Here is a 25,201-nt window from a genome sequence, read left to right as displayed (position 1 = left end):
GCCATTTGATTACCTGTTCAGGAGTCTTATGGCTTGGGGGTAAAAACTGTTGAGAAAGCCTTTTTGTCCGAGACTTGGCACTCGCGTACAGCTTGCTATGCGGTGTAGAGAGAAACAGTCTATGACTGGGGTGGCTGGGGTCTTTGACCATTTTTAGGGCCTTCCTCTGACACCGCCCTGGTGTAAGGTCCTGGATGGCAGGCAGCTTTAGCCCCAGTGATGTACTGGGCCGTACGCACTACCCTCTGTATTGCCCTTGCGGTCGGAGGCCAAGCAGTTTGCCGTACCAGGCGGTGATGCAACCAGGTCAGGATGCTCTCGATGCCGCAGCTGTAGAACCTTTTGGGGGTCTCAGAACCCATGTCAAATCTTTTTAGTTTCCTGGGGGGAATTAGGATTTGGCGTGCCCTCTTCATGACTGTCTTGGTGTGTTTGGACCATTCTAGTTTGTTGGTGATGTGGACACCAAGGAACTTGAAGCTCTCAACCTGCTCCACTACAGCCCGTCGATGCGAAATGGGGGCGTGCTCGGTCCTCCTTTTCATGTAGTCCACAATCAACTCCTTAGTCTTGGTTACGTTGAGGGAGAGGTTGTTATTCTGGCACCACCCGGCCAGGTCTCTAAACCTCCCTATAGGCTGTCTCGTCGTTGTCGGTGATCAGGCCTACCACTGTTGTGTCGTCTGCAAACGTAATGATGGTGTTGGAGTCGTGCCTGGCCATGCAGTCGTGGGTGAACAGGGAGTACAGGAGGGGACTGAGCACGCACCCTGGGGGTCTCCAGTGTGAGGATCAGCGTGGCAGATGTGTTGCTACCTACCCTCACCACCTGGGGCGGCCCGTCAGGAAGTCCAGGATCCAGTTTCAGAGGAGGTGTTAGTCCAGATTCTTAGCTTAGTGATGAGCTTTGAGGGACTATGGTGTTGAACGCTGAGCTGTAGTCAATGAATAGCATTCTCACATAAGTGTTCCTTTTGTCCAGGTTGGAAAGGGCAGTGTGGAGTGCAATAGAGATTGCATCATCTGTGGATCTGTTTGGGCGGTATGCAAATTGGAGTGGGTCTAGGGTTTCTGGGATGTGGTTTTCCAAAAGCAAGGCTCAGATCAGCATGGCAGTGTTGCCATTGTTAATAAGAAATATATTTCTAATGTCGAAATTAATACYTCTCCAACCCCGATATCAGACACTCACAAACTGAAATGTGTACACATTGTACAATCAATTAGTGAGAGAGCATRAAATATCACATTCATTTGTACAGTATAGGCTAAATCCAGTGGTGTAAAGTACTTTAGTACTAAAGTCTTTTTTGGGGGTATCTGTACTTTACTTTACTATTGAACTTTTTGACAACTTTTACTTTTACTCCACAACATTCCTAAACAAAATTATGTACTTTTTTATTCCATACATTTTCCCTGACACCCAAAAGTACTCGTTACATTTTGAATGSTTAGCCGGACAGGAAAATGGTCCAATTCACACACTTTTTAAAACTTTTACTTTTGACACTTAGCTATATTTTAGCAATTACATTTACTTTTGATACTTAATTACAGTACCAGTCAAAGGTTTCGACACACCTACTCATTCAAGGGTTTTTCTTTATTTTTAGTATTTTATAGTGAAGAGATCAAAACTATAAAATAACACATATGGAATCATGTAACCAAAAAAGTGTTTAACAACTCAAACTATATATTTTAGATTATTCAAAGTAGCCACCCTTTGCCTTGATGACAGCATTGCACACTCTTGGCATTCTCTCAACCAGATTCACCTGGAATGCTTTTCCAACAGTCTTGAAGGAGTTCCAACATATGCTGAGCACTTGTTTGCTGCTTTTCCTTCACTCTGCGGTCCAACTTATCCCAAACCATCTCAATTGGGTAGAGGTCGGTGATTGTGGAGGCAAGGTCATCTGATACGGCACTCCATCACTCTGCTTCTTGGTCAAATAATCCTTACACAGCCTAGAGGTGTGTTGGGTCATTGTCCTGTTGAAAAACAAATGATAGTCCCACTATGCACAAARCAGATGGGATGGTGTATCGCTGCAGAATGCTGTGGTAGCCATGCTGGTTAAGTGTGCCTTGAATTCTAAATAAATCAAAGTGTCACCAGCAAAGCACCTCCTCCAAGCTTCACGGCGGGAACCACACATGCGGAGATCATCCGCTCACCTACTCTGCGTGTCACAAAGACATGGCGGTTGGAACCAAAAATCTCAAATATGGACTCATCAGACCAAAGGACAGATTTCCACTGGTCTAATGTCCATTGCGCCTGTTTCTTGGCCCAAGRAACTCCCTTCTTCTTATTGGTGTCCTTTAGTAGTGGTTTCTTTGCAGCAATTCGACCACGAAGGCCTGATTCATGCAGTCTCCTCTGAACAGTTGATGTTGAGATGTGTCTGTTACTTGAACTCTGGGAAGCATTTATTTGGGCTGTAATCTGAGGTGCAGTTAACTCTAATGAATTTATCCTCTGCAGCAGAGGTAACTCTGGGTCTTCCTTTCTTGTGGCGCTCTTCATGAGAGGCAGTTTCATGTTAGCGCTTGATAGTCTTTGTGACTGCACTCGAAGAAACTTTCAAAGTTTTAGAAATTTTCCGGATTGACTGACCTTCATGTCTTAAAGTAATGATGGACTGTCATTTCTCTTTGCTTATTTGAGCTGTTCTTGCCATAATATGGACTTGGTCTTTTACCAGATAGGACTATCTACTGTATACCACCCCTACCTTGTCATAACACAATAATGCTCAAACGCATTAAGAAGGAAAGAAATTCCACAAACTAACTTTTAACAAGTCACACCTGTTAATTGAAATGCATTCCAGTTGACTACCTCATGAAGCTGGTTGAGAGAATGCCAAGAGTGTGCAAAGCTGTCATCAAGGCAAAGGATGGCTACTTTGAAGATTCAAAAATATATTTTGATTTGTTTAACACATTTTTGGTCACTACGTGATTCCATATGTGTTATTTCATAGTTTTTCATAGTTTCATAGAAAATATKAAAAATAAAGAAAACCCTGGAATGGGTAGGTATGTCCAAACGTTTGACTGGTACTGTATATTTAAAACCAAATACTTTTAGACTTTTACTCATGRTGTATTTTACTGGGGGACTTTRACTTTTACTCGAGTCATTTTCTATTAAGGTATCTTGACTTTTACTCAKGTATGAAAAGTGGATACTTTTTCCACCASTGGCTAAATCCACCATAGGCTTCGTATGAATCGCGGCCAAGTTAGTTCCTGTTTCAGTCATGTATTTGGTCACGTTCGCATGGGTCAAACAAACGCCCTTTTGTTTCGCTTATATACAACGTGGCTATTAATAGATTTCATGATCAAATTCCTAAAGGGTGGATCATTGGTCCTGGAGAGGAAAATAAAGTTAGATCCTCAATAATAAGGCTTGGACAGTCAATGCACATAGTTATTTGAGAACCTGTTGCATGTATTCTGCACCAAGACTGTCCACCACCAACCACCCTGTAAGATATCATGGATAAAGGACCCTCTAACACTGTACAATGTATACAATCATTTTGTATTGATTAAATATAATATTTGTGTTTTCTGCGGAATAGACACGTGGTACGAAAGGCATTTCACTGTACTTGTGCATGTATCCAGGCAGACAGAATATTCTACCCAAATAATAGGCTATACATCACCGTCGTCCCGACAGCTGATAGGCTGCATGGCTCACACCCCTCATGTACACTCCTCAATGCCATCATCCCTTCTCAGCTGTTCGAGGGAGWTTTTTMMMMMMMMGGGGMGGMCTCGTTAATAGTGAATATCCCTGCATATTGTCATGGTCTGTGCTATCTGAAATCCTTGGGACGTCCGGGATCAAAGGCCATTGGAATTGAAATGGTTGAGGTACGGGTTAAGGTTAGGATACGGGTTAAGGTTAGGATAAGGGTAGGGGTTAGGTTACGGACGTCCTAAGAATACCGTATAGCACTAACCATTATTGTCACGAAGAGGATCAACTGTCAATTGGGCTGGAGGTTCTGTAAGACCCGCCCTATGTGCTCGACATTTTGTATGTGCGTTTATATATAACAGTGCAGGACTGGCATACCAACTCTGGTGTCCACACTTTGAAGAGACAGAGGGAGGAAGAACACACCGTGTGACACGCGAAGCCATCTCTCATCATCCTCGGTTGATATTTGCCTTTCGGATCTACAGTCGCACAATAGAAAATACGCATTTACCAAGATGCCCAAGCCACTGACAGACCAGGATAAGAGGAAGCAGATATCTGTGCGGGGGCTTGCAGGAGTGGAAAATGTTTCAGACCTTAAGACCAATTTTAATCGCCATCTCCACTTTACGCTGGTAAAGGACCGAAATGTGGCGACCAAAAGGGACTACTACTTCGCCTTGGCCAACACTGTCCGCGACCATCTGGTGGGCAGATGGATCAGGACGCAGCAGCACTACTATGAGAAAGACCCCAAAGTAAGCAAGCGACATGGTTGTCGCAGTGTCATAGTGATCCCATCCCCTCGCACGCTACTCGGCACGTACGCCTCTGTCAGACTCCGGAAAGTGGGAGGGATGGCTTCCCAGGGAAATATTACTGCGCAGTATGTGCAATGATGCTGAAGTCTAGACTAGGGATGCGCTTCAGACGCTATAGTTACAMAAACGTTATGTGTATAACATGTCTTTAAGTACCCTACCTATTTAATCTTCAATGTAATTAGGCGGTGAACATGAGCATGCCGAATTCTGTATTGAGCGCTCTAAAGCCCCTTACAAGTTACATAACCATGTTGTGCATCTATGGATGAGAACACGATTCAGTAAACGTTTGTCMCTCTCTATTCTAACATAGAATGCATCTGACGATGCATTGATAGCTGAAATGGAAGTGTCAATATTGTCAAGCTAGTGCTTGACACTTGTAGAATGACACTAATGCAGCGCACTGTTTAATGAGGGCCAGTCAACTGGTTGTTAAATATGTATTGCGTAATAGGATAGCCTAGAAGTTGCTGTAACCCAAACCAATATGTTTACATAGTAGCCTAAATACTGTCATGACACATTATATGTGTTAAATTCTTTTGGAGATGGATTTTAGCTGTTAGAATTATTCCTATTCTCTATCTCATACATATCAGTGGCACAGAAACAATGATTTATCAATTAATTGAACCAGAACGCACAAGAGGCTCTCTCTGCCTGATCCAATAAAGCTGATAGAACATTGTGTACTACCCAATCAGCATCATARCAGTATAGCCACATTCATTATTATGGTTGGTATGGGAACAAAATGATATTTTTGTGTGCAGAAGAGCAGACATCATGTTGATTGTATGATATGGTAACTTATAACAGAAATGTAAATGAAAAGGTCTGCAGTGTCATTGGGCTTGTAACTCCTGGCCCTGAGCTACAGGCCTTGAATGACATTCATTTTTATTAGTGTCCGGAGGTCAACTTTAATAAAGCCAAAGTCCCTGAGAACATATTTGCCCAATGCCTCCTAAGAAATATATTAGCATTTGTGTCCACTAATCCTTAGGTGATAACACCTAGTCATCGAGCTCGGGTTCAACTACATTTTTGGTATTTGTACATTTCACATATAAATATGGCTATGTAGGCTTCATAAGCAGAAGAACAATCCACGCTCCCTAAAGTCATCAAATTTACAACCCACAGTAATAAAATCTGTCCTGTTGTTTTGTGTGTTAATGCAACCCCATCTGCGCCAATCTCCCTAGTCGCTCGAACATTTAGGAACTGATCACCAATGCTGCTATATTTATATCCAGGGACTGGATGCCTTTGTCACTTTATCTTAGTCACACTTAATGGGACAGTGGTGCGCTCTGTTTTCCACGCCCTCATTTGCATTCCCCCGATTGTCGAAGAACAACATTTGAAATGTCAAAGGTCAATCAAAGGTTCAGGTGTCAACCCCTCCCAACTATACATTTAGGATCACGCCACCCTGCTCAACGCTGTTAAAATACTGTAGTGACCTTAGAAATAATCAAGCAGAAGAGTCATTTCATTTCATAGCTTCAGTGTGAGTAACATACCCCATACATGAATTGGAACGTGAACGATTATATGATGTACAATGTACATTTCCTCTGTATAATGTTGTAATGGGTGGAGACAGGCTGCAGAGAAATATTATACTGACATACAGTAAGTACAGTGTTGATTAATCCGTTAGGTTTTCAGGCCAGGAACATAATGCTGGCACTGTTTTCAGCACTCTTTATATAGGTTGTTATGAGACCTTGGGGTGTACCGTGTACCGAGAAAATAAACCCAGACTCAACTGGCAGGGAGTTTCAAGTGAGTTTCAAGTGAGTCCAAATGCACTCACAAAGAGCTGTTGCTTGACTGGTCGCCAAGAATAGCTCTCCTGTTGTTGGCAGCACCTGCTCTCTCCCCCTGGCCACAGCCGCTGCCTGAGGGTCATAGACAACGTGGCATTTTCGCAGGGCAACCACATGGGGGCACACTACTGTTGGGTGGCTGAAGGTGTTTAATATTGACACTGTACTGCATTAACTCTCCTTGATGAACCTTCCCCTGCTGTTCCTCTCTAGCGTGTGTATTACCTGTCCCTTGAGTTCTACATGGGACGCACCCTGCAGAATACAATGGTGAACCTGGCTCTGGAGAATGCATGTGACGAGGCTACCTATCAGGTGAGAGATGGATAGGCCTTAGGCCACTCCTGAACRCTGACAGTGGACCATCATAGTTACCTCAACCTAGAACATTGCGTCTGACATACACTGCAGAGGGTATGGAACTGGCACATTGAACATTTATGCAACTGAAAATAAGTGCTTTTTCTCACACTTCATTCAAGATTCAAGGATACTTTCTTATGTAAGAATTTCAGGTACATTGTCCTGCTCTGAGATTGAACACTGCCCCATTTCCATGTATTCAGAAGAAAAAGCTTTTCCTAATACATTAATGTAGCTCCATCCTCCCTCATTTTATAATGTATTATAGACTAATGAAGTACTATGAATCTTAACAATGTATCTTCATCTTCTTCATCAGTTGGGCCTGGACATGGAGGAGCTGCAGGACATTGAGGAAGATGCCGGGCTGGGAAATGGTGGCCTTGGACGGCTCGCCGGTGAGTTCCTCCTCCTTGACTCTCTATTGGTCTACCTCGCTGCTTCCCCCCTAAAAATAGTGTTGCCAACGACAGTGATGCTCAGTGGTCAGGACAACCCTGTCTCACCCCATCTCTCTCGCCCCTCCCCCTGTGCTCTCAGCCTGCTTCCTAGATTCCATGGCGTCTCTGGGACTGGCAGCTTACGGCTACGGCATCCGCTATGAGTTCGGCATCTTCAACCAGAAAATTGTGAATGGCTGGCAGGTAGTTTAACTGGCAAAGTTTACTATATGTATGTACATGTCTGTGTCTTTGATTACATGTTAGTCAGTGTAAATAGTCATTTTCGGTGCTTGTTGGAGTCATGTGCTTCAGATGGTCAAATTATTTTATGAATCATTTCTCACATTTGCAAACTAGTCATAGTAAACTCATGATGCTGTATAATCATGATAATCYACAGGTAGAGGAGGCTGACGATTGGCTGCGCTACGGCAACCCCTGGGAGAAGGCCCGCCCTGAGTACATGCGACCCGTCCACTTCTACGGCAGAGTGGAGCACACCCCCGAGGGTTTGAAATGGGTCGACACACAGGTGAGAGACTACATAAAGACGATACAACATAGAAATAATAATCATTGTGGACGTAACTAAACATTACATGGCCCTTCTACATTAACAGGTAGTGTTGGCCCTTCCTTATGACACCCCGGTCCCTGGCTACAGGAATAACGTTGTGAACACCATGAGACTGTGGTCTGCCAAGGCCCCCTGTGATTTCAACCTGAAAGACTGTGAGTTACTTCTGGACTGTTTGGGCCTGTCTGTGTCTGTTTTATTGTTTAAACCTACTGATTAAATGATGTATTAATGGAAATCTTTACAACCTTTGTAATATTATTATCAGTAATCAAATTCAACCATCAGTTTGTTTATCCGTAATCAAATTCAACCATCAGTTTGTTTATCCGTAATCTAATTCAACAATCGTGATGTTGATTGTCCTGATGGGAGCTGGAAAACAGTACTAGGCAAGACATTTGAAATGCTAGATGTGACCACAGCATTTTTGTTTGTTCTACAGTCAACGTGGGTGGCTATATTCAAGCTGTGCTGGACAGAAACTTGGCCGAGAACATCTCCCGTGTTCTGTACCCCAATGACAACGTGAGTAGAACCCAGTGTTGATTTGAACCTTTATTGAGCCAGACGAGTTCTACGAACAAATTCTTATCGACAATGACGATTCATTGTAACGAATCAATGAGTTTTCCTAATGCTGTCAAAACATTTCATCCATTTAAAGTATTATGTCTCCTGCTCAATATAGACACAGGTTCCTGTAAGAATYCATTTAAGCTGAGTCTTCAAAGCACTTCTCTGAGAACATCATAATAATAATCAAGTGTGATGGACTGTGGTCCTGTGTTTGACCCCAGTTCTTCGAGGGCAAGGAGCTGCGTCTGAAGCAGGAGTACTTTGTGGTGGCYGCCACTCTGCAGGACATCGTCCGTCGCTTCAAGTCCTCCAAGTTCGGCTCCACTGAGGTTGTGCGCGTTGACCTGTCCACCCTACCTGACAAGGTAAGATGGATACGATAGATAGTCTAGGACGCTAAGTGTATGTRCTAACTGAATTATATGTATCAAAGTACCATATAGTCTCCAAATGCCTTTCTTCACTGAGCACACTCCGGTATGATGTGCTTCTACATCTGCATTGCTTGCTGTTTGGGGTTTTAGGCTGGGTTTCTGTATAAGCACTTTGTGACATCGGCTGATGTGAAAAGGGCTTGATAAATACATTTGAARGTGAGACTATGTGTTCACATGCAACAGTTTCCTCCCCTAACTGTGTCTTTCAACTGTATTGGCTGATGCCCTCTCCCCTGCCTGTATTGTAGGTGGCCATCCAGCTGAACGACACCCACCCTGCCATGGCCATCCCTGAGCTGATGAGGATCTTGTTGGACACYGAGCACCAGACATGGGAGAAGGTATAGTGCTGGTCCCCCTGCTAAAGCAATGATACATACAAGTGTAAAGAATACTTACCACAAATGGGGAAATGCTCCTAAATGGATTCACCAAACATTAACCAAGACAATTTCCTTCTACATGTATCATTGTATTTCCCTCATCTCTCAGGCCTGGGACATCTGTACACGTACCTGTGCCTACACCAACCACACCGTCCTGCCTGAGGCTCTGGAGCGCTGGCCCACCGACCTGCTCCAGAACCTTCTGCCCAGACACCTGGAGATCATCTACGAGATCAACCGACGTCACCTGGAGGTAGAGCCAAACACTCCTGTAACATTACAGCCGTACGAGTGTACGTATACAGGGCACTCCTGTAACATTACAGCCGTACGAGTGTACGTATACAGGGCACTCCTGTAACATACAGTATTACAGCCGTACGAGTGTACGTATACAGGGCACTCCTGTAACACACAGTATTACAGCCGTACGAGTGTACGTATACAGGGCACTCCTGTAACACAGTATTACAGCCGTACGAGTGTACGTATACAGGGCACTCCTGTACACACAGTATTACAGCCGTACGAGTGTACGTATACAGGGCACTCCTGTAACACACAGTATTACAGCCGTACGAGTGTACGTATACAGGGCACTCCTGTAACACACAGTATTACAGCCGTACAGAGTGTACGTATACAGGGCACTCCTGTAACACACAGTATTACAGCCGTACGAGTGTACGTATACAGGGCACTCCTGTACATACCAGTATTACAGCCGTACGAGTGTACGTATACAGGGCACTCCTGTAACACACAGTATTACAGCCGTACGAGTGTACGTATACAGGGCACTCCTGAACATACCAGTATTACAGCCGTACGAGTGTACGTATACAGGGCACTCCTGTAACATACAGTATTACAGCCGTACGAGTGTACGTATACAGGGCACTCCTGTAACATACAGTATTACAGCCGTACGAGTGTACGTATACAGGGCACTCCTGTAACATACAGTATTACAGCCGTACGAGTGTACGTATACAGGGCACTCCTGTAACACACAGTATTACAGCCGTACGAGTGTACGTATACAGGGACTCCTGTAACACACAGTATTACAGCCGTACGAGTGTACGTATACAGGGCACTCCTGTAACAACAGTATTACAGCCGTACGAGTGTACGTATACAGGGCACTCCTGTACACACAAAGTATTACAGCCGTACGAGTGTACGTATACAGGGCCACTCCTGTAACACACAGTATTACAGCCGTACGAGTGTACGTATACAGGGCACTCCTGTAACACACAGTATTACAGCCGTACGAGTGTACGTATACAGGGCACTCCTGTAACATACAGTATTACAGCCGTACGAGTGTACGTATACAGGGCACTCCTGTAACACACAGTATTACAGCCGTACGAGTGTACGTATACAGGGCACTCCTGTAAACATACAGTATTACAGCCGTACGAGTGTACGTATACAGGGCACTCCTGTAACATACAGTATTACAGCCGTACGAGTGTACGTATACAGGGCACTCCTGTAACATACAGATATTACAGCCGTACGAGTGTACGTATACAGGGCACTCCTGTAACACACAGATATTACAGCCGTGTACGAGTGTACGTATACAGGGCACTCCTGTAACATACAGTATTACAGCCGTACGAGTGTACGTATACAGGGCACTCCTGTAACATACAGGTATTACAGCCGTACGAGTGTACGTATACAGGGCACTCCTGTAACATACAGTATTACAGCCGTACGAGTGTACGTATACAGGCACTCCTGTAAAAACACACAGTATTACAGCTGTACGAGTGTACGTATACAGGGCATTCAGAAAGTATTCAGACCCCTTCACTTTTTCCACATTTTGTTATGTTACATCCTTATTCTAAAATGGATTAAATCGTTTTCCCCCCCCTCATCAAATCTACACACAATAACCCATAATGACAAAGCAAAAACAGGTTTTTAGAAGTGTTGGCAAATGTATTAAAAATAAAAATGGAAATGTCACATTTGCATAAGTGTTCAGACCCTTTACTCAGTACTTTGTTGAAGCACCTTTGGCAGCGATTACAGCCTCGACTCTTCTTGGGTATGAAGRTGCAAGCTTGGCACACCTGTATTTGGGGAGTTTCTCCCATTTCTTTTTGGGGAGTTTCCTCCCATTCTTCTCTGCAGATCCTCTCAAGCTCTGTCAGGTTGGATGGGGAGCGTTGCTGCACAGCTATTTTCAGGTCTCTCCAGAGATGTTCAATCGCGTTCAAGTCCGGGCTCTGGCTGGGCCACTCAAAGACATTCAGAGACATGTCCCGAAGCCACTCTTGCGTTGTCTTGGCTYTGTGCTGAGGATCGTTGTCCTGTTGGAAGGTGAACCTTCGCCCCAGTATTAGGTCCTGAGTGCWCTGGAGCAGGTTTTCATCAAGGAGCTCTCTGTACTTTTTCTCAGTTCATCTTTCCCTCAATCCTGACTAGTCTCCCAGTCCCTGCCACTGAAAAACATCCCCTCAGCATGGTGCTGCCACCACCATGCTTCACCATAGGGATGGTGCAAGGTTTCCTCCAGACGTGACYCTTGGCATTCAGGCCAACGAGTTCAATCTTGCTTTCATCAGACCAGAGACTTGTTTCTCGTGGTCTGAGWGTCCTTTAGGTGCCTTTTGGCAAACTCCAAGCGGGTTGTCATGTGCCTTTTATTGAGGAGTGGCTTTCATCTGGCSCCTCTACCATAAATGCCTGATTGGTGGAGTGCTGCAGAGATGGTTGTCCTTCTGGGAGGTTCTCCCATCTCCACAGAGGTATTCTGGAACTCTGTCAGAGTGACCATCGGGTTCTTGGTCACCTCCCTGACCAAMGCCCTTCTCTCCCAATTGCTCAGTTTGGCCGGGCGGCCAGCTCTAGGAAGTCTTGGTGGTTTCAAACTTCTTCCATTTAAGAATGATGGAGGCAACTGTTTTCTTGGGGACCTTCAATGCTGCAGAAATGTTTTGGTACTCTTCCCCAGATCTCTGCCTCGACACAATCCTGTCTCGGAGCTCTACYGACAATTCCTTCAACCTCATGGCTTGGMTTTTGCTCTGACATGCACTGTCAACTGTGGGACCTTATATAGACAGGTGTGTGCCTTRCCAAATCATGTCCAATCAATTGAATTTACCACAGGTAGACTCCAATCAATTTATAGAGACATCTCAAGGATGATCACTGGAAACAGGATGCACCTGAGCTTTTGCAAAACTTTATTGAAAAACGGRTTTAGCTTTGTCATTATGGGGTTTTGTGTGTAGATTSATTTGGGGAGAAAAAACAATTTAATCGATTTTAGAATAAGGCTGTAACGTAACAAKATGTTGAAAAAGTGAAGGGGTCTGAATACTTTCCCGAATGCACTGTATATGAGAGAATATACTGTAAACATATATTCACGTGCCTGAGAGGATTAGGAGTTAGCTACTGTAAAAAGCAACAACWTATCCCTCAATATTTGCTTCTTCAATGTGATGCAAACAAATGGGTGTGAAGGTAATTGTTTCCAATCCTCTTTCTCCTCCTTCCCTCAGCGCATCGCTAAGCTCTACCCRGGGGACCAGGATCGTCTGCGCCGCATGTCCCTAGTGGAGGAGGGCGACCAGAAGAAGATCAACATGGCCCACCTGTGRATCGTGGGRTCCCACGCCGTCAACGGAGTGGCCCGCATCCACTCGGACATCCTCAAAGCAACTCTGTACGAAGAAACGTTGTTTTAGTTTGTTTTATTTCTAGCTACTTATGACGCTATCCCTAGCCAACATGGTAACCTGTTTTCCCACTGGCCCCATATGTTAAATGGTATTTGATCTATCAATCATTCATTGAGCCCACTAGGTTCAAGGACTTCTACGAGGTGGACCCCCACAAGTTCCAGAACAAGACCAACGGGATCACGCCCCGACGCTGGCTGGTCATGTGCAACCCTGGGCTGGCTGAAGTCATTGCAGAGGTGTGTGGTGGAGTGTAGCTAAAATCATAACCAAAGTGGAGTGACAGTTGGTGCTAGTGTCGCAGTAGTGTCTGAGAAATGATGATTCTAAAAATGMTTATTTCTGTATGTGTGAATGTTCAGAGGATCGGTGAGGATTACATCCGCGATCTGGACCAACTGAAGAAGTTGCTGACGTTTGTGGATGACGACTCTTTGATTCATGACATCGCCAAGGTCAAACAGGTCAGAACATAACAATCTCTTGAAATATGTTGTCATTGTAATTCGATTCACCGTCTCAGTCTGAGCCCAGGTCCGTACGATACCTCCTAACACTTTACTGTGTCTATCTGTAGGAGAACAAGCTGAAGTTTTCTGCCTATCTGGAGGAGCACTACAAGGTGAAGATCAACCCCAACTCCATGTTCGACGTTCAAGTCAAGAGGATCCACGAGTACAAGAGGCAACTGCTCAACTGCCTGCACATCATCACTCTCTACAACCGTGAGTGGTCCTCTGTTCTTTTACAGCTTTACTGAGAGACATTATTCTGTCAACCAAGTTAACCTGTCGTCTTTTTCAATCAGGCATCAAGAAGGAGCCCAACAAGAATTGGACCCCCAGGACTATCATGATTGGAGGAAAGGTGAGCCACAATAGACGTTTGATCAAGTCATTAGGATACAGGTTGTACTGCAAAACTAATTGGATATATTTTGTTAGTATTGGGAATTTTCCAGTACATGTGTGCACATTATACATCTTAGTAGTAAGCAGAATCAATGCACTCTATATATGTGTCTAGGTCATTAGGCTAAGGGAAGCCATTACCTAGTCCCGTGAGGTTCATTAGACGTGCATTATGAGCATAGGTTTGTATTACTCAAGCACCATTAGACATGCACCTGCATCAGGAGTGTGTGTGTCTGTTTATTTTTGTATCATTGTTATGGTTACGCCACCYATGGAATCTATGCCCTAATGTTTGTTTTTGTATCATTGCTATGGTTACGCCACCAATGGAATCTATGCCCTAATGTCTGTGCCAATAAGAAAATGGAAACCAAGCTAAAATGAGTGCAAGGCAAAAAGATATTGGTGGCTAAATGCCAAAGGGGAGGGAAGTCGAATRATTAACATAAAGAGGAGTTACTATGTGCGTGACGTAAGGATGAAAACTGTATAAAAGGTATGTGCCGAGGCTGGAAAGTTAGTTGGCCCATGGGCCAGCTCGGCTTGTTACTTTGTAATAAAGTCGATTTGAATTCACAAATAGAGAAATATGATTGAGRGAATATTTCCACGACATTAGCCTGTCCCACATCAGTTTGAGCTGTTTTACCAACTGCTATGGAGACAACGACCAAAGTTGGCAAGACAGCACAAACAGATCTGTGCCTTCTGTATAAGATTTTGGCATCCATGTGATTTCATATTCTAAATTTTTTCCCAGGCTGCCCCTGGGTATCACACAGCAAAGCTGATCATTAGGCTGATCACTGCCATCGGAGAGATTGTCAACCACGACACTGTGGTGGGAGACCGCCTCAAAGTCATCTTCCTGGAGAACTACAAGGTCACTCTGGCCGAGAAAAGTAAATAATTCACATACTTGCTGCTTTCTTGGTTTTGTTTATGTTCCCATTGGAGTGTAGTTAAGGGGCTTCCCACTTCTTCCACATACATTTTCTCTCTGCCTTGTCTCATCTCTCTGTTTCGGGTTTCTCTCCTTCTCTCTCTCTCTGTCTCTCTCTCGCCAGTCATCCCTGCGTCCGACCTGTCTGAGCAGATCTCCACAGCTGGCACTGAGGCATCTGGCACTGGCAACATGAAGTTCATGCTGAACGGAGCGCTCACCATCGGCACCATGGACGGAGCCAACGTAGAGATGGCCGAGGAGGCCGGAGAAGAGAACCTCTTCATCTTCGGCATGAGGGTGGACGACGTGGACGCCATGGACAAGAGTGGGTAAGACAGTGGGGAGGTGAATGGATGGACGAAGGGTTCTGATCTGAGATGGTGGAGAAGAAGGCATTGGATGATAGCTAAGGAGAGAACATTTCGGAAGACATGGAAGGATGCTTACTGGGTAAACTTTGGTGAAGAAGCCTAGATGATTTGCATGGTAAAGSATAGAACCGAAAGAGACAGCTTTTTGAATGACTTGGAAGGAAGGATGATAACTGGCATGCATCCCATAATGGATTTAAAAAAAATCTTCTTTATAAGTGTATCCTCTTCTTTATAAATGTATCCATCTTCTCAGATATGATGCCATGGACTACTACAACCGCATTCCTGAGCTGAAGCAGGCCATGGACCAGATCGCTGGTGGATTCTTTAGCCCCGACCAGCACGACCTCTTCAAGGACATTGTCAACATGCTGCTTCACCATGACAGGTGGGGTGGAAAACGCTGAGTCACAACACCCAAATACGGACACACTGTACTCTACCGTTTTACACACAGCCGCACAATGTCTAACCGAGCGTGATGTTTGTGTTACAGATTCAAGGTGTTCGCTGACTACGAAGCTTACATCAAATGCCAAGAGAAAGTCAGTGCTCTCTACAAGGTGAGTGTTTCATAGACTGAAAATCTTTTTAATATCAATTGTTTTCTTTCTTTTTTTCCTTCTTTTTTTGTTTGTATTTTACCCCCCAATTTCGATCTTGTCTCATCGCTGCAATTCCCCAACTGTCTCAGGAGAGACGAAAGTCGAGTTATGCGTCCTCAGAAACACGACCCGCCAAACTGTGCTTCTTAACACCCGCCCGCTTAACCCGGAAGCCAGCCGCACCAATGTGTTGGAGGAAACGCTGTTCAACTGACGACCGAGGTCAGCCTGCAGGTGCCCGGCCCGCCACAAGGAGTCGCTAGAGCGRGATGAGCCAAGTAAAGCCTCACCGGCCAAACCCTCCCTTAACCCGGACAACGCTGMGCCAGTTGTGCGCCGCCCTTTGGGACTCCCGATCACGGCCAGCTGTGATACAGCCCGGGATTGAACTTGGGTCTGTAGTGACGCCTCTAGCATTGCGATGCAGTGCCTTAGACCGCTGCACCGCTCGGGAGGCCCTGTTTTCTTTCTTTTTTGTGAAGTGTATCGAGACTTGTTAAATGCTCTATAAATAAATTGTGACTTGACTATTCCCCTGTCAGTTATAAGAATTTTTACAGATACATAACATAACAGTATTCCTTCCTTCTGCAATGGTTTTAATTTCCCCTCTCTTCRCATCCATCCCAACAGAACCCTAAAGAATGGACCAAGATGGTGATCCACAACATCGCTGGTTGTGGTAAATTCTCTAGCGACCGCACTATCTCCCAGTACGCCCGGGAGATCTGGGGCATGGAGCCCAGCCTGGAAAGGATCCCTGCCCCAGACGATCCTCGCCAATAAACCCCAGCCCTAAAACCAACCGCTGGTTTTTCCACAGCCCCAGCTTCTGGTTTTGCCTCTGGCTATTCCACAAGAAAACCATTTTAACATGAGAAATGGTTTAGAAACCTGAAAGCTCCCTGTAACTAGTACATTTTCATTGTGTCATTTCATTGTGGTCAGTATTAGTTGATGATTGACTATACATGTAGCAATCCCTGTCCGGCTACGTGATGGCCAATAACCTGATACCACTTTCAACCTCGACATTCAGCATTAATTTTCTCAATGGGCTAATTCAAAATCAGCATTCACCTTCTCAATGGGCTAATTCAAATCAGCATTCACCTTCTCAATGGGCTAATTCAAAATCAGCATTCACCTTCTCACATGCACCAGCAATGCATAGTCAACTGGCTTGTGCAACATTAATATCATCAATAACACTGTTCACCATCATTTAAGCTAACATGGTCAGAGAATACACCCTTTAACAGTCAGTGGGGTCAACAAGTAGCTGGACACCTCACCACTGTCTAATGGTACCAAAACCATGTCTTCCAAGAATGAGACATGATGGGACATAGAGACTTATCAAAATAAAGTATTCAAAATAAGCACGTTCTTCTCACATAGACACTGTGATTCTACACTACTGATTCGGCCTGCCAAGGACCACCTCTTTATTCATATCTGCACCGAATAACCACTCAAGTTGAAGGGACTAGGTTAACATGCGTGATCCTTGYTGTTATAAAACTGTTTGCTCAATGTATGTCTGTCTGTATGTCGAATGTAGTKATTTTTGCGTGTTATTAATGCTTGTGTTTTGGGTAGCCCACACACAATCCTTATTGCTAAAATACTTTCTGCTATAGGCTGRGTTTTGTTTAGAATGATCCCATCAGTATATCCTCAAAACGTTGTTCCAGTGTTGGAAAATGATCCTTCATATAGTGCAACAAACTAAGCCTTCTCTCCTCCACCTTCTCTGCCTAATACCTCTCTGAGTGACTATAATGCTGCCTTAACTAAGCTGTGTGTGTAGTTGTTCAGCCTAAAGTGACCCCACATTGACTTCTCACTGTTAAGCTGCAAGTCTTTTTMGATGTTCAGATAAATAAGCATATCTGGTACAATAGTATTTCTCACTGTTTGGAAGTCTTGGACTTAATGTTAACGCTACTGAATCACTAGTAATTGAGTGTGTAGGGTTGATAAAGATTGCACAATGTCCAGTAGTTTTCTTCCATTAGAGAGACTCTGAAAAGCACTTAAAGCTTCAAACTCTGCATTCTCTTGTCAATGTGAAACAACAGTCAATAAAGGAGACAAAGTTACAACACTTGTGTGATATTTTGTTACTTTCCAAAATGGCTACATTCACTCATCGCTTGTATGTCTAGATGGTTTTCTGTCTACCAATCAAAACGGAGCAAATTTCCACGCGAAAAGTTTTAAAGATCGTATGACGTAGCTTCCGCAGGTCAGGACTATAAAGTCTCAAACAATGCCAACGCAAATAACACGCAACAAACTRACAAACAAGCTAGCCTTATAAACGGATCCTGTTGATGCGGTTGAATCATGTCTGGCCTTCTGCGCGGAATGCTGAAAGTACGGTCAACTGTGGCTTCGAGGACACGTGCAATCAACCAACGAGCAAACTTATCCAGTAAACCKCCCAAAGACAACATCGGCGCTGCAGTGAGTAGGCCATATATATTTATAAACAGTTTTGTTATTTTCATGTTCTGTGAGTAGGCKATCGTTGAAGCTAGCCATCTAGTTCAGATAGTAGTTGGCTAGCTGATTTAAATTATGCACCGAAATTTCAAAATATGCTTATCCAAATTATGTTGACAGTTTTAAAATAATGCATTTCTTGCATGCCTTATTATTGGCAATAATATGACTTGCCAACCTGTGTTCTTGGGTGACGTGTATGAGTATGACAGCCTTGCCTCTGTTCACAGGAAACTGCTTTCGTCATGAGTATTTTTGCGGTGGCCATACTTGGACCATCTGGTTGGATCCTCGCCAATGTTCAGGACTACCAGAAGCGCTGAACTGTTTCTCTACCACGGTTCTTGGATCAAAAGTCAACTGCTGCATTCCTTTTTCTGGCCTATGATGCTTGAACTGAAGTCACGAAATTACCCTTTTTGACATTTTATCTCAATAAAAACACGTAATCCAATTCTAGTGTCTGATCATTGTTTCAACATTTTTAGTTTAGTGTATATTATACGCGGTGAAACGATTTGACCATTTATCTATATCAAACCGAGGTGTGTGAAAATCGTATATAACCAACTATGTACTGAAGTCCTGGCTTGCTGAAGCCAACAATCGGCCATAATTGCACGCCGATGCAGTCCTCCATAGGCATGCATTTAATTCCACAGTATTTCAATTACATTTAAAATTTCAAGGACAACGTGGGGACAASAGAATTTTCTGTAGTTATACTTGAATAAATTATTTGTATATATTAAATGTAGCGATTCATAGCTTACAAAATATTTTAACAATGGTGTGGAGTGCCAAAATGGATGTTTGGTGGCTTCAAAATCATGCCGCTGTCATCGCCGTGTGTGTATATACAGTGAATTTGGAAAGTATTCAGACACCTTGACTTTCTCCAKWTTTTTTTTATGTTACAGCATTATTCCAAAACATTAAATTGTTTTTCGCCCCCTCATCAATCTACACTATATAACCCATAATGACAAAGCAAACACAGGTGTTTGCAAARGTGTAAAAAAATAAAATAAATCTAATTTACGAAGGTATTCAGACCCTTTACTCYGTACTTTTTGAAGCACATTTGGCAGCGATTACAGCCTTGAGTCTTCTTGGGTATGGCGCTACAAATATTGCACACCAGTATTTGGAGAGTTTCTCTCATTCTTCTCTGCAGCTCCTCAAGCTCTGTCAGGTTGGATGGGGAGCGTCAGAGGATTGTCCCGAAGCCACTCCTGCATTGTCTTAGCTGTGTGCTTAGGGTCGTTGTCCTGTTGGAAGGTGAACCTTCGCTCCAGTCTGAGGTCCTGAGCGCTCTGGAGCAGCTTTTCATCAAGGATCTCTCTGTACTTTGCTCTGTTCAACCTTCCCTCAATCCTGACTAGTCTCCTAGTCCCTGCCTCTAAAAAAACATCCCCACAGCATGATGCTGCCACCACCATGTTTCACTAAGGATGGTGCCAGGTTTTCTCCAGATGTGACCCTTGGCATTAAGGCCAAATGGTTCAATCTTGCTTTCATCAGACTAGAGAATCTTGTTTCTCATGGTCTGAGAGTCCTTTAGGTGCCTTTTGGCAAACTCCAAGTGGGCTGTCATGTGCTTTTTACTGAGGAGTGGCTTTCGTCTGGCCACTACCATAAAGGCCTGATTGGTGGAGTGCTGCAGAGATGGTTGTCCTTCTGGAAGGTTCTCCCATRTCCACAGAGGTATTCTGGAACTCTGTCAGAGTGACCATCMAGTTCTTGGTCACCTCCCTGACCAATGCCCTTCTCTCCCAATTGCTCAGTTTGACTGGGCGGCCAGCACTAGGAAGAGTCTTGGTGGTTCCAAACTTCTTCCATTTAAGAATGATGGAGGCCGAATCCATTTTACAATAAGACTGTAACGTAACAAAATGTGGAAAAAGACAAGGGGTCTGAATACTTTCCGAATGCACTGTATAACCCATTTGCACATGAGCTGACCCAAGTGTTTGAGAATGAGGACCTACAAAAAAACTAGGGTAGCCTTGTGGTTAAGGACGTTGGGCCAGTAACCGAAAAGTCGCTGGTCCGAATCCCTGAGCCGACTAAGTGAAAAATCTGTCGACGTTCCCTTGAGCAAGACACTTAACTCTAATTTGTCCTGTAAGTTGATGGTCTGATAAATGACAAAAAAACTCATATTAAAAATATTATATAAAATGTGAAAAGTTTTAAATCTGCACACATTAGTTGCACGTATATAATAGATAGTTATTTGAGCCAGGAAACTAATGACCTGTTCTAAATATGTGTTATATCTGTATTTACGTGCTTTTGTCAGAGAAAATAACTAGTTGCTGGCACAGGGGGTGTATTCGCCGCGAACCAAACAGAACGAAACGGGGTGGGACCTACCTGAATTTGTCCAATAGAAACTGTAGTTTTCCGTCTGTTTGGAATAATGATTACAGGATTTACATATAGATATAGATTGCACCCCTGGACTACTAGTGTAACCCGGAAGTTTAGAATGAGGTCAGAGAGACGACGGAAATAGAATTCTACAGCTAAAATGGCGGAGGAACAGCAGCAGGAAACAACACAGGGAGAGATGGAGGGTGAGTGAAACAACATCAAAACGYAAGATAACTAATCTAACCGGCTTGGCTATTAATGCATTCTTTTTTTATGGAGGTGTAATGTGGCTGTTAGGTAATCTAGTGATGGCAGTTGAGGGACAAGCTGCTTGCATGAATATGAGAAGGGAATGGGGGAGGCCATAGCATTCAAGTCACACACACAAAGAAACGCATTTTTGACRTAGCTATATTTTTAGGGAGGATGGAGTAAATCCCATTAAGTTTTTTTTATGCGACATAATGTAGGCTCTCACTCACAGTATATTTTTGCCGACTTTCAATTGGTTGTCTAATGTTTWTTGACGCCATAACTGAAATTGGWTAGTTAGCTGGCTAGCACTAACGTTCGCAAGCTTTGTTAGTTAATCAATTCTAGTTGTTCCAAAAATATGGTCAGACGCCGACCACATCGTTGCACTTGCACCCCACGTGAACCAGCTTCAATACTTATATTTATCAATAGACTGATATGTGATTACAGAATTTGCTTAAACTACATGACAACTGTCATCAATKTCATGTTGTTGTGGTATAAATTACATAACCAGAACTGGCCTTTTTAAAATGTTTACAAACTTCTATGGTGTTGTTTTTTCTTCTCTAGCGGGAGGAGTAAACTGCCTCGCTTATGATGAGGCGATTATGGCTCAGCAGGATCGAATCCAGCAGGAGGTGAGAGATTTTATACTTGAATAAACATTGATCATGTGCAGGCTGTTTTTTAATTAGACTGACATAAGTCTGATGTGGAAAAGGTTGAACTGCATGGCTTTGCATCACATGTTTTGGATCACCCAGGCTGTTTAGACAGGCATCCCAATTCTGATATTTRTTTCTCCCACTAAWTGGGCATTTGACCAATCACATTAGATCTTTCCCATCAACTCTTTTTCAGAGCTGATTTGATTGGTCAAAATACCAATTAGTGGGGGYAAAATATTCGATTTGGGCTGCCTGTCTAAATGTAGACCCTGTTGTTTTCATATTGGTTTCTATAAATCTGTGAGTACAAAACGTCTGTGCCTTAATTGTCTGCCTGTCTGTCTGACTGTCTAGATCGCAACTAGCATTCCTTTAGTGTCAGACAGACAGGAACTGTCAGTGTTGCAGAGGGAGTATGCCGTGGAAGACACCATTTATCAGCTCAAGATCAAGGTAAGTAAAACCACAAGATTCTTGTATTAAAGGATGTGAATCTGCATGACTTTATACAGGTCCTCTTCAATGTTCCCTCGAATTTTTGGGCACTGAGCAAATTTCCAGTCTGCTGAGCGCAAACGTGAACATTGAAAATTCTGTGCAACTTCCAGCGCGCGTTTACTGTGAACACTGAGGCTGTAGCTGCTTTAAGTTACTMTTTTAACAATGGCCAAGTACGCCAACTTGGCTGTTTGATCATAATGTAGGCCTATCAAAAAAAACTATGGAGAAAATGCATCTCATAACATTTTAACATGGAAATAGCTGTTCCATCATTCAGCCTACAGTAGCAGCCAATGTGTGGTGTTCAATGCCTAGTCAAATCAAATGTTATTGGTCACATACACGTGTTTAGCAGATGTTATTGCTGGTTTAGCGAAATGCTTGTGTTTCTAGCTCCGACAGTGCCGTAATATCTAACAAGTAATATCTAACAAWTTCACAATACATACAAATCTAAGTAAAGGAATGGAATTTAGAAAATATAAATATTTGGATGAGCAATGTCAGAGTGGCATAYACTAAGATACAGTAGAATAGAATACATTATATACATATGAGATGAGTAATGCAAAATATGTAAACATTATAAAAGTGACTAGTGTTCCATTATTATTAAAGGATATGATCAAAATGTGCACAGCTTTTGCTTTGATCTCTAAACAAGCGCATCTACTCATGACCGCTCATGCTGTAAACACTCCAGTTCAAAGTAAATGGCACAGATCCATATATGGCAATGGTCTATTTGCATATAGGCCTACTGCAGCTTTGATTGGTTATGCCGCGCTGTTCTCTGTATGTGAGTCGTGCGCAGTAGAATCTTACTTGGATGTGTTCTGCATACAACAAAATATCTTGCATAGTTCGCTTTCTTTCGGAATGTTGCATTGAAAGTGGCTAATATTGCGTTGAWTCAATCACAATTGGGTAACGTTGATAGTGTTAACTAACGGGGAAAACTCTAGAAAGTTGCGTGAAGTTCACTCTCGTGCTTCTCTCCATGGGATGAAATGTATTTTGTGCTCTGCGTGGCAGGGAACATTGGTTCTCTGTAGCTCAGTTCGTAGAGCAAGGTGCTTTCAACGCCAGGATAGTGGGTTTGATTCCCYGGACCACCCATATGTAAAATGCATGACTAGAGTGTCTGCTAAATGGCTTATTATTATTATTTATTACTGGTTTAACGCTAAAGAGTTCCTTATGACCACATCTATTGAAGATTTGAAATAGTCACATTACGATTCTATTTACTGTGTATACTCTGTCCCTGTTTTTTCCCTTAGGATTTACACAAAAAATACTCGTATATCCGCAAGACGCGGCCAGATGGYAACTGTTTCTACAGAGCTTTTGGCTTTTCACATCTCGAATCACTGCTAGAAGACAGCAAAGAGCTGCAGAGGTAACGTAGCACTTCCATAGTGCATCTAGATCCTCGATGTTCAGTAAAGCCGACTCTGTAATACGATAGATGGATGTCATCTGGTTAGTGTTGCTGCATTAATTGCTACTGAATACCGATGATGCAATGTATGTCGCTGTAGGTTCAAAGCAGTGGCAGCAAAGAGCAAACTGGACCTGGTCAACCAGGGTTTTACAGAGTTCACCATCGAAGACTTCCACAATACTGTGAGTTGCTGTTCTATTATTACACASACTTGAACAACAGTGACAGCACACACACATTACACATATACTGAACATGTTAAKAGCTGTTAGTGACGTCACAGAAAATCATCACCTAACTGACCATATTATTGTTAATTCTTCCCCTAGTTRATGGACCTGTTGGAGRTGTGTGAGAAGCAGCCGGGCCTCCGTGAGCTGCTGGGCTCCTTCAGAGACCAGAGCGTGTCGGACTACATCGTGGTGTACTTGCGGCTGCTCACCTCAGGCTACCTGCAGAGGGAGCACGGCTTCTTCCAGCACTTCATCGAGGGTGGACGCTCCGTCAAGGAGTTCTGCCAGCAGGTGGGTTCCTATTGGGTCGTGCTCAGTAGGTATGAAGCGGATGATAAAAATTCAGAAAAAGGGTGAAACTATCTCTATTCGCCCAATAAGAAACACTTGTTATTCTTGTGCAATTTTTTACATTTGTTGATACAGTGTGTTTTAATAAACACAACGCTGGTTAAAGGCGAGAAGCTAGATTAAGGATTTGTTTACATATGGCTTGAATTTTGTCTGGTGTGCAATGAGTCAGAATGAGTGTTACCACATGGTCCTCTTGGGTACGAAGCATGCACATTCCAATGTCTTCATGACTTTTTCTGTCTTGCGTAACAGCGACAACAAGTCAAAACACTTCAATTGTCCTCTGTGTTTCTCTTGTCCAGGAGGTGGAGCCCATGTCTAAAGAAAGTGACCATATCCACATCATTGCCTTGGCCCAGGCCCTGAACGTGTCSATCCTAGTGGAGTACATGGACCGGGGTGAGGGAGGCTCCGTCAACCACCACGTCTTCCCTGAAGGCAGCGAGCCTCGTGTCTTCCTCCTCTATAGACCCGGCCACTATGACATCTTATACAAATAACAATCTGCTGTTTAGAGAGATTCTCCCCCACCCCCTTTTCCACTGCTGTAGTGGCAGTGGAGAAATACTTCAACTGCCACGTTGATGCATACCTGTGTACAAAGGTTACACTATTGTATCTGAGGGGGAAAAAAACAATCACATTATACAGCCCTCTTCTCCCTCCCCTTCACTCCAGAGTTTCCCCTCATCACAGAAAAGTGAATTAATAAAAAATAAACAGATTTTCAAAAAAAATAGCAGTGACTCCAGGAGTGTAGAGTTGTACAGTTTTTTTTTTTTTTTGTGGTTGTAAATGTTATCAACTAGATTTTTTTGTTGGATTATTTTCCTTTGGTCCACTGCGTTTTATTAAAGGGATTACATCTTATTTGACTTGTATGTTAATGTATTTGTCACTCGTCTGGTATTGTCACATTTCAGCAGGCATAGCAGCAATCTGAAATATAGTATTTGAATAACTTCTGTGTGTATGTAATATCCATCTGTGTGTGTCACACACAGTACCAGTTAAGTTTGGACACACATACTCAAGTTTTTTATTGAATTRTTTACTATTTTCTACATGTAGAATTTAATAGTGAAGACATCAACTATTAAATAACACKRWTG

The 25,201-nt window shown here is 43.3% G+C and overlaps 2 protein-coding genes across 2 annotated transcripts; both read left to right on the top strand.

The window, feature by feature from the left end:
- Positions 1-4,109: 4,109 nt before the first annotated feature.
- Positions 4,110-16,898, top strand: LOC111955163 (glycogen phosphorylase, muscle form). The gene is made up of 20 exons (XM_023975278.3): positions 4,110-4,488; positions 6,609-6,710; positions 7,078-7,156; positions 7,299-7,402; positions 7,602-7,733; positions 7,822-7,933; positions 8,224-8,306; positions 8,579-8,722; positions 9,043-9,135; positions 9,287-9,433; positions 12,720-12,883; positions 13,024-13,138; positions 13,262-13,363; positions 13,477-13,624; positions 13,708-13,766; positions 14,574-14,715; positions 14,881-15,088; positions 15,387-15,521; positions 15,630-15,696; positions 16,372-16,898. Exons 1-20 carry the CDS (start codon positions 4,246-4,248, stop codon positions 16,522-16,524), a joined length of 2,532 nt encoding a protein of 843 aa, XP_023831046.1. The 5' UTR covers positions 4,110-4,245; the 3' UTR covers positions 16,525-16,898.
- A 3,824-nt stretch (positions 16,899-20,722) lies between these two features.
- Positions 20,723-24,959, top strand: LOC111955157 (ubiquitin thioesterase OTUB1). The gene is made up of 7 exons (XM_023975267.1): positions 20,723-20,831; positions 21,457-21,524; positions 21,909-22,007; positions 23,339-23,457; positions 23,600-23,684; positions 23,832-24,026; positions 24,392-24,959. Exons 1-7 carry the CDS (start codon positions 20,786-20,788, stop codon positions 24,587-24,589), a joined length of 810 nt encoding a protein of 269 aa, XP_023831035.1. The 5' UTR covers positions 20,723-20,785; the 3' UTR covers positions 24,590-24,959.
- The last annotated feature ends 242 nt before the right edge of the window (positions 24,960-25,201 follow it).

The sequence above is a fragment of the Salvelinus sp. IW2-2015 genome, linkage group LG3, assembly GCF_002910315.2.
Source record: "Salvelinus sp. IW2-2015 linkage group LG3, ASM291031v2, whole genome shotgun sequence".
Classification (NCBI taxonomy): Eukaryota; Metazoa; Chordata; class Actinopteri; order Salmoniformes; family Salmonidae; genus Salvelinus; species Salvelinus sp. IW2-2015.
Note: the sequence above shows the minus strand (reverse complement) of the source record. Positions and strands in the feature narration are given on the sequence as shown.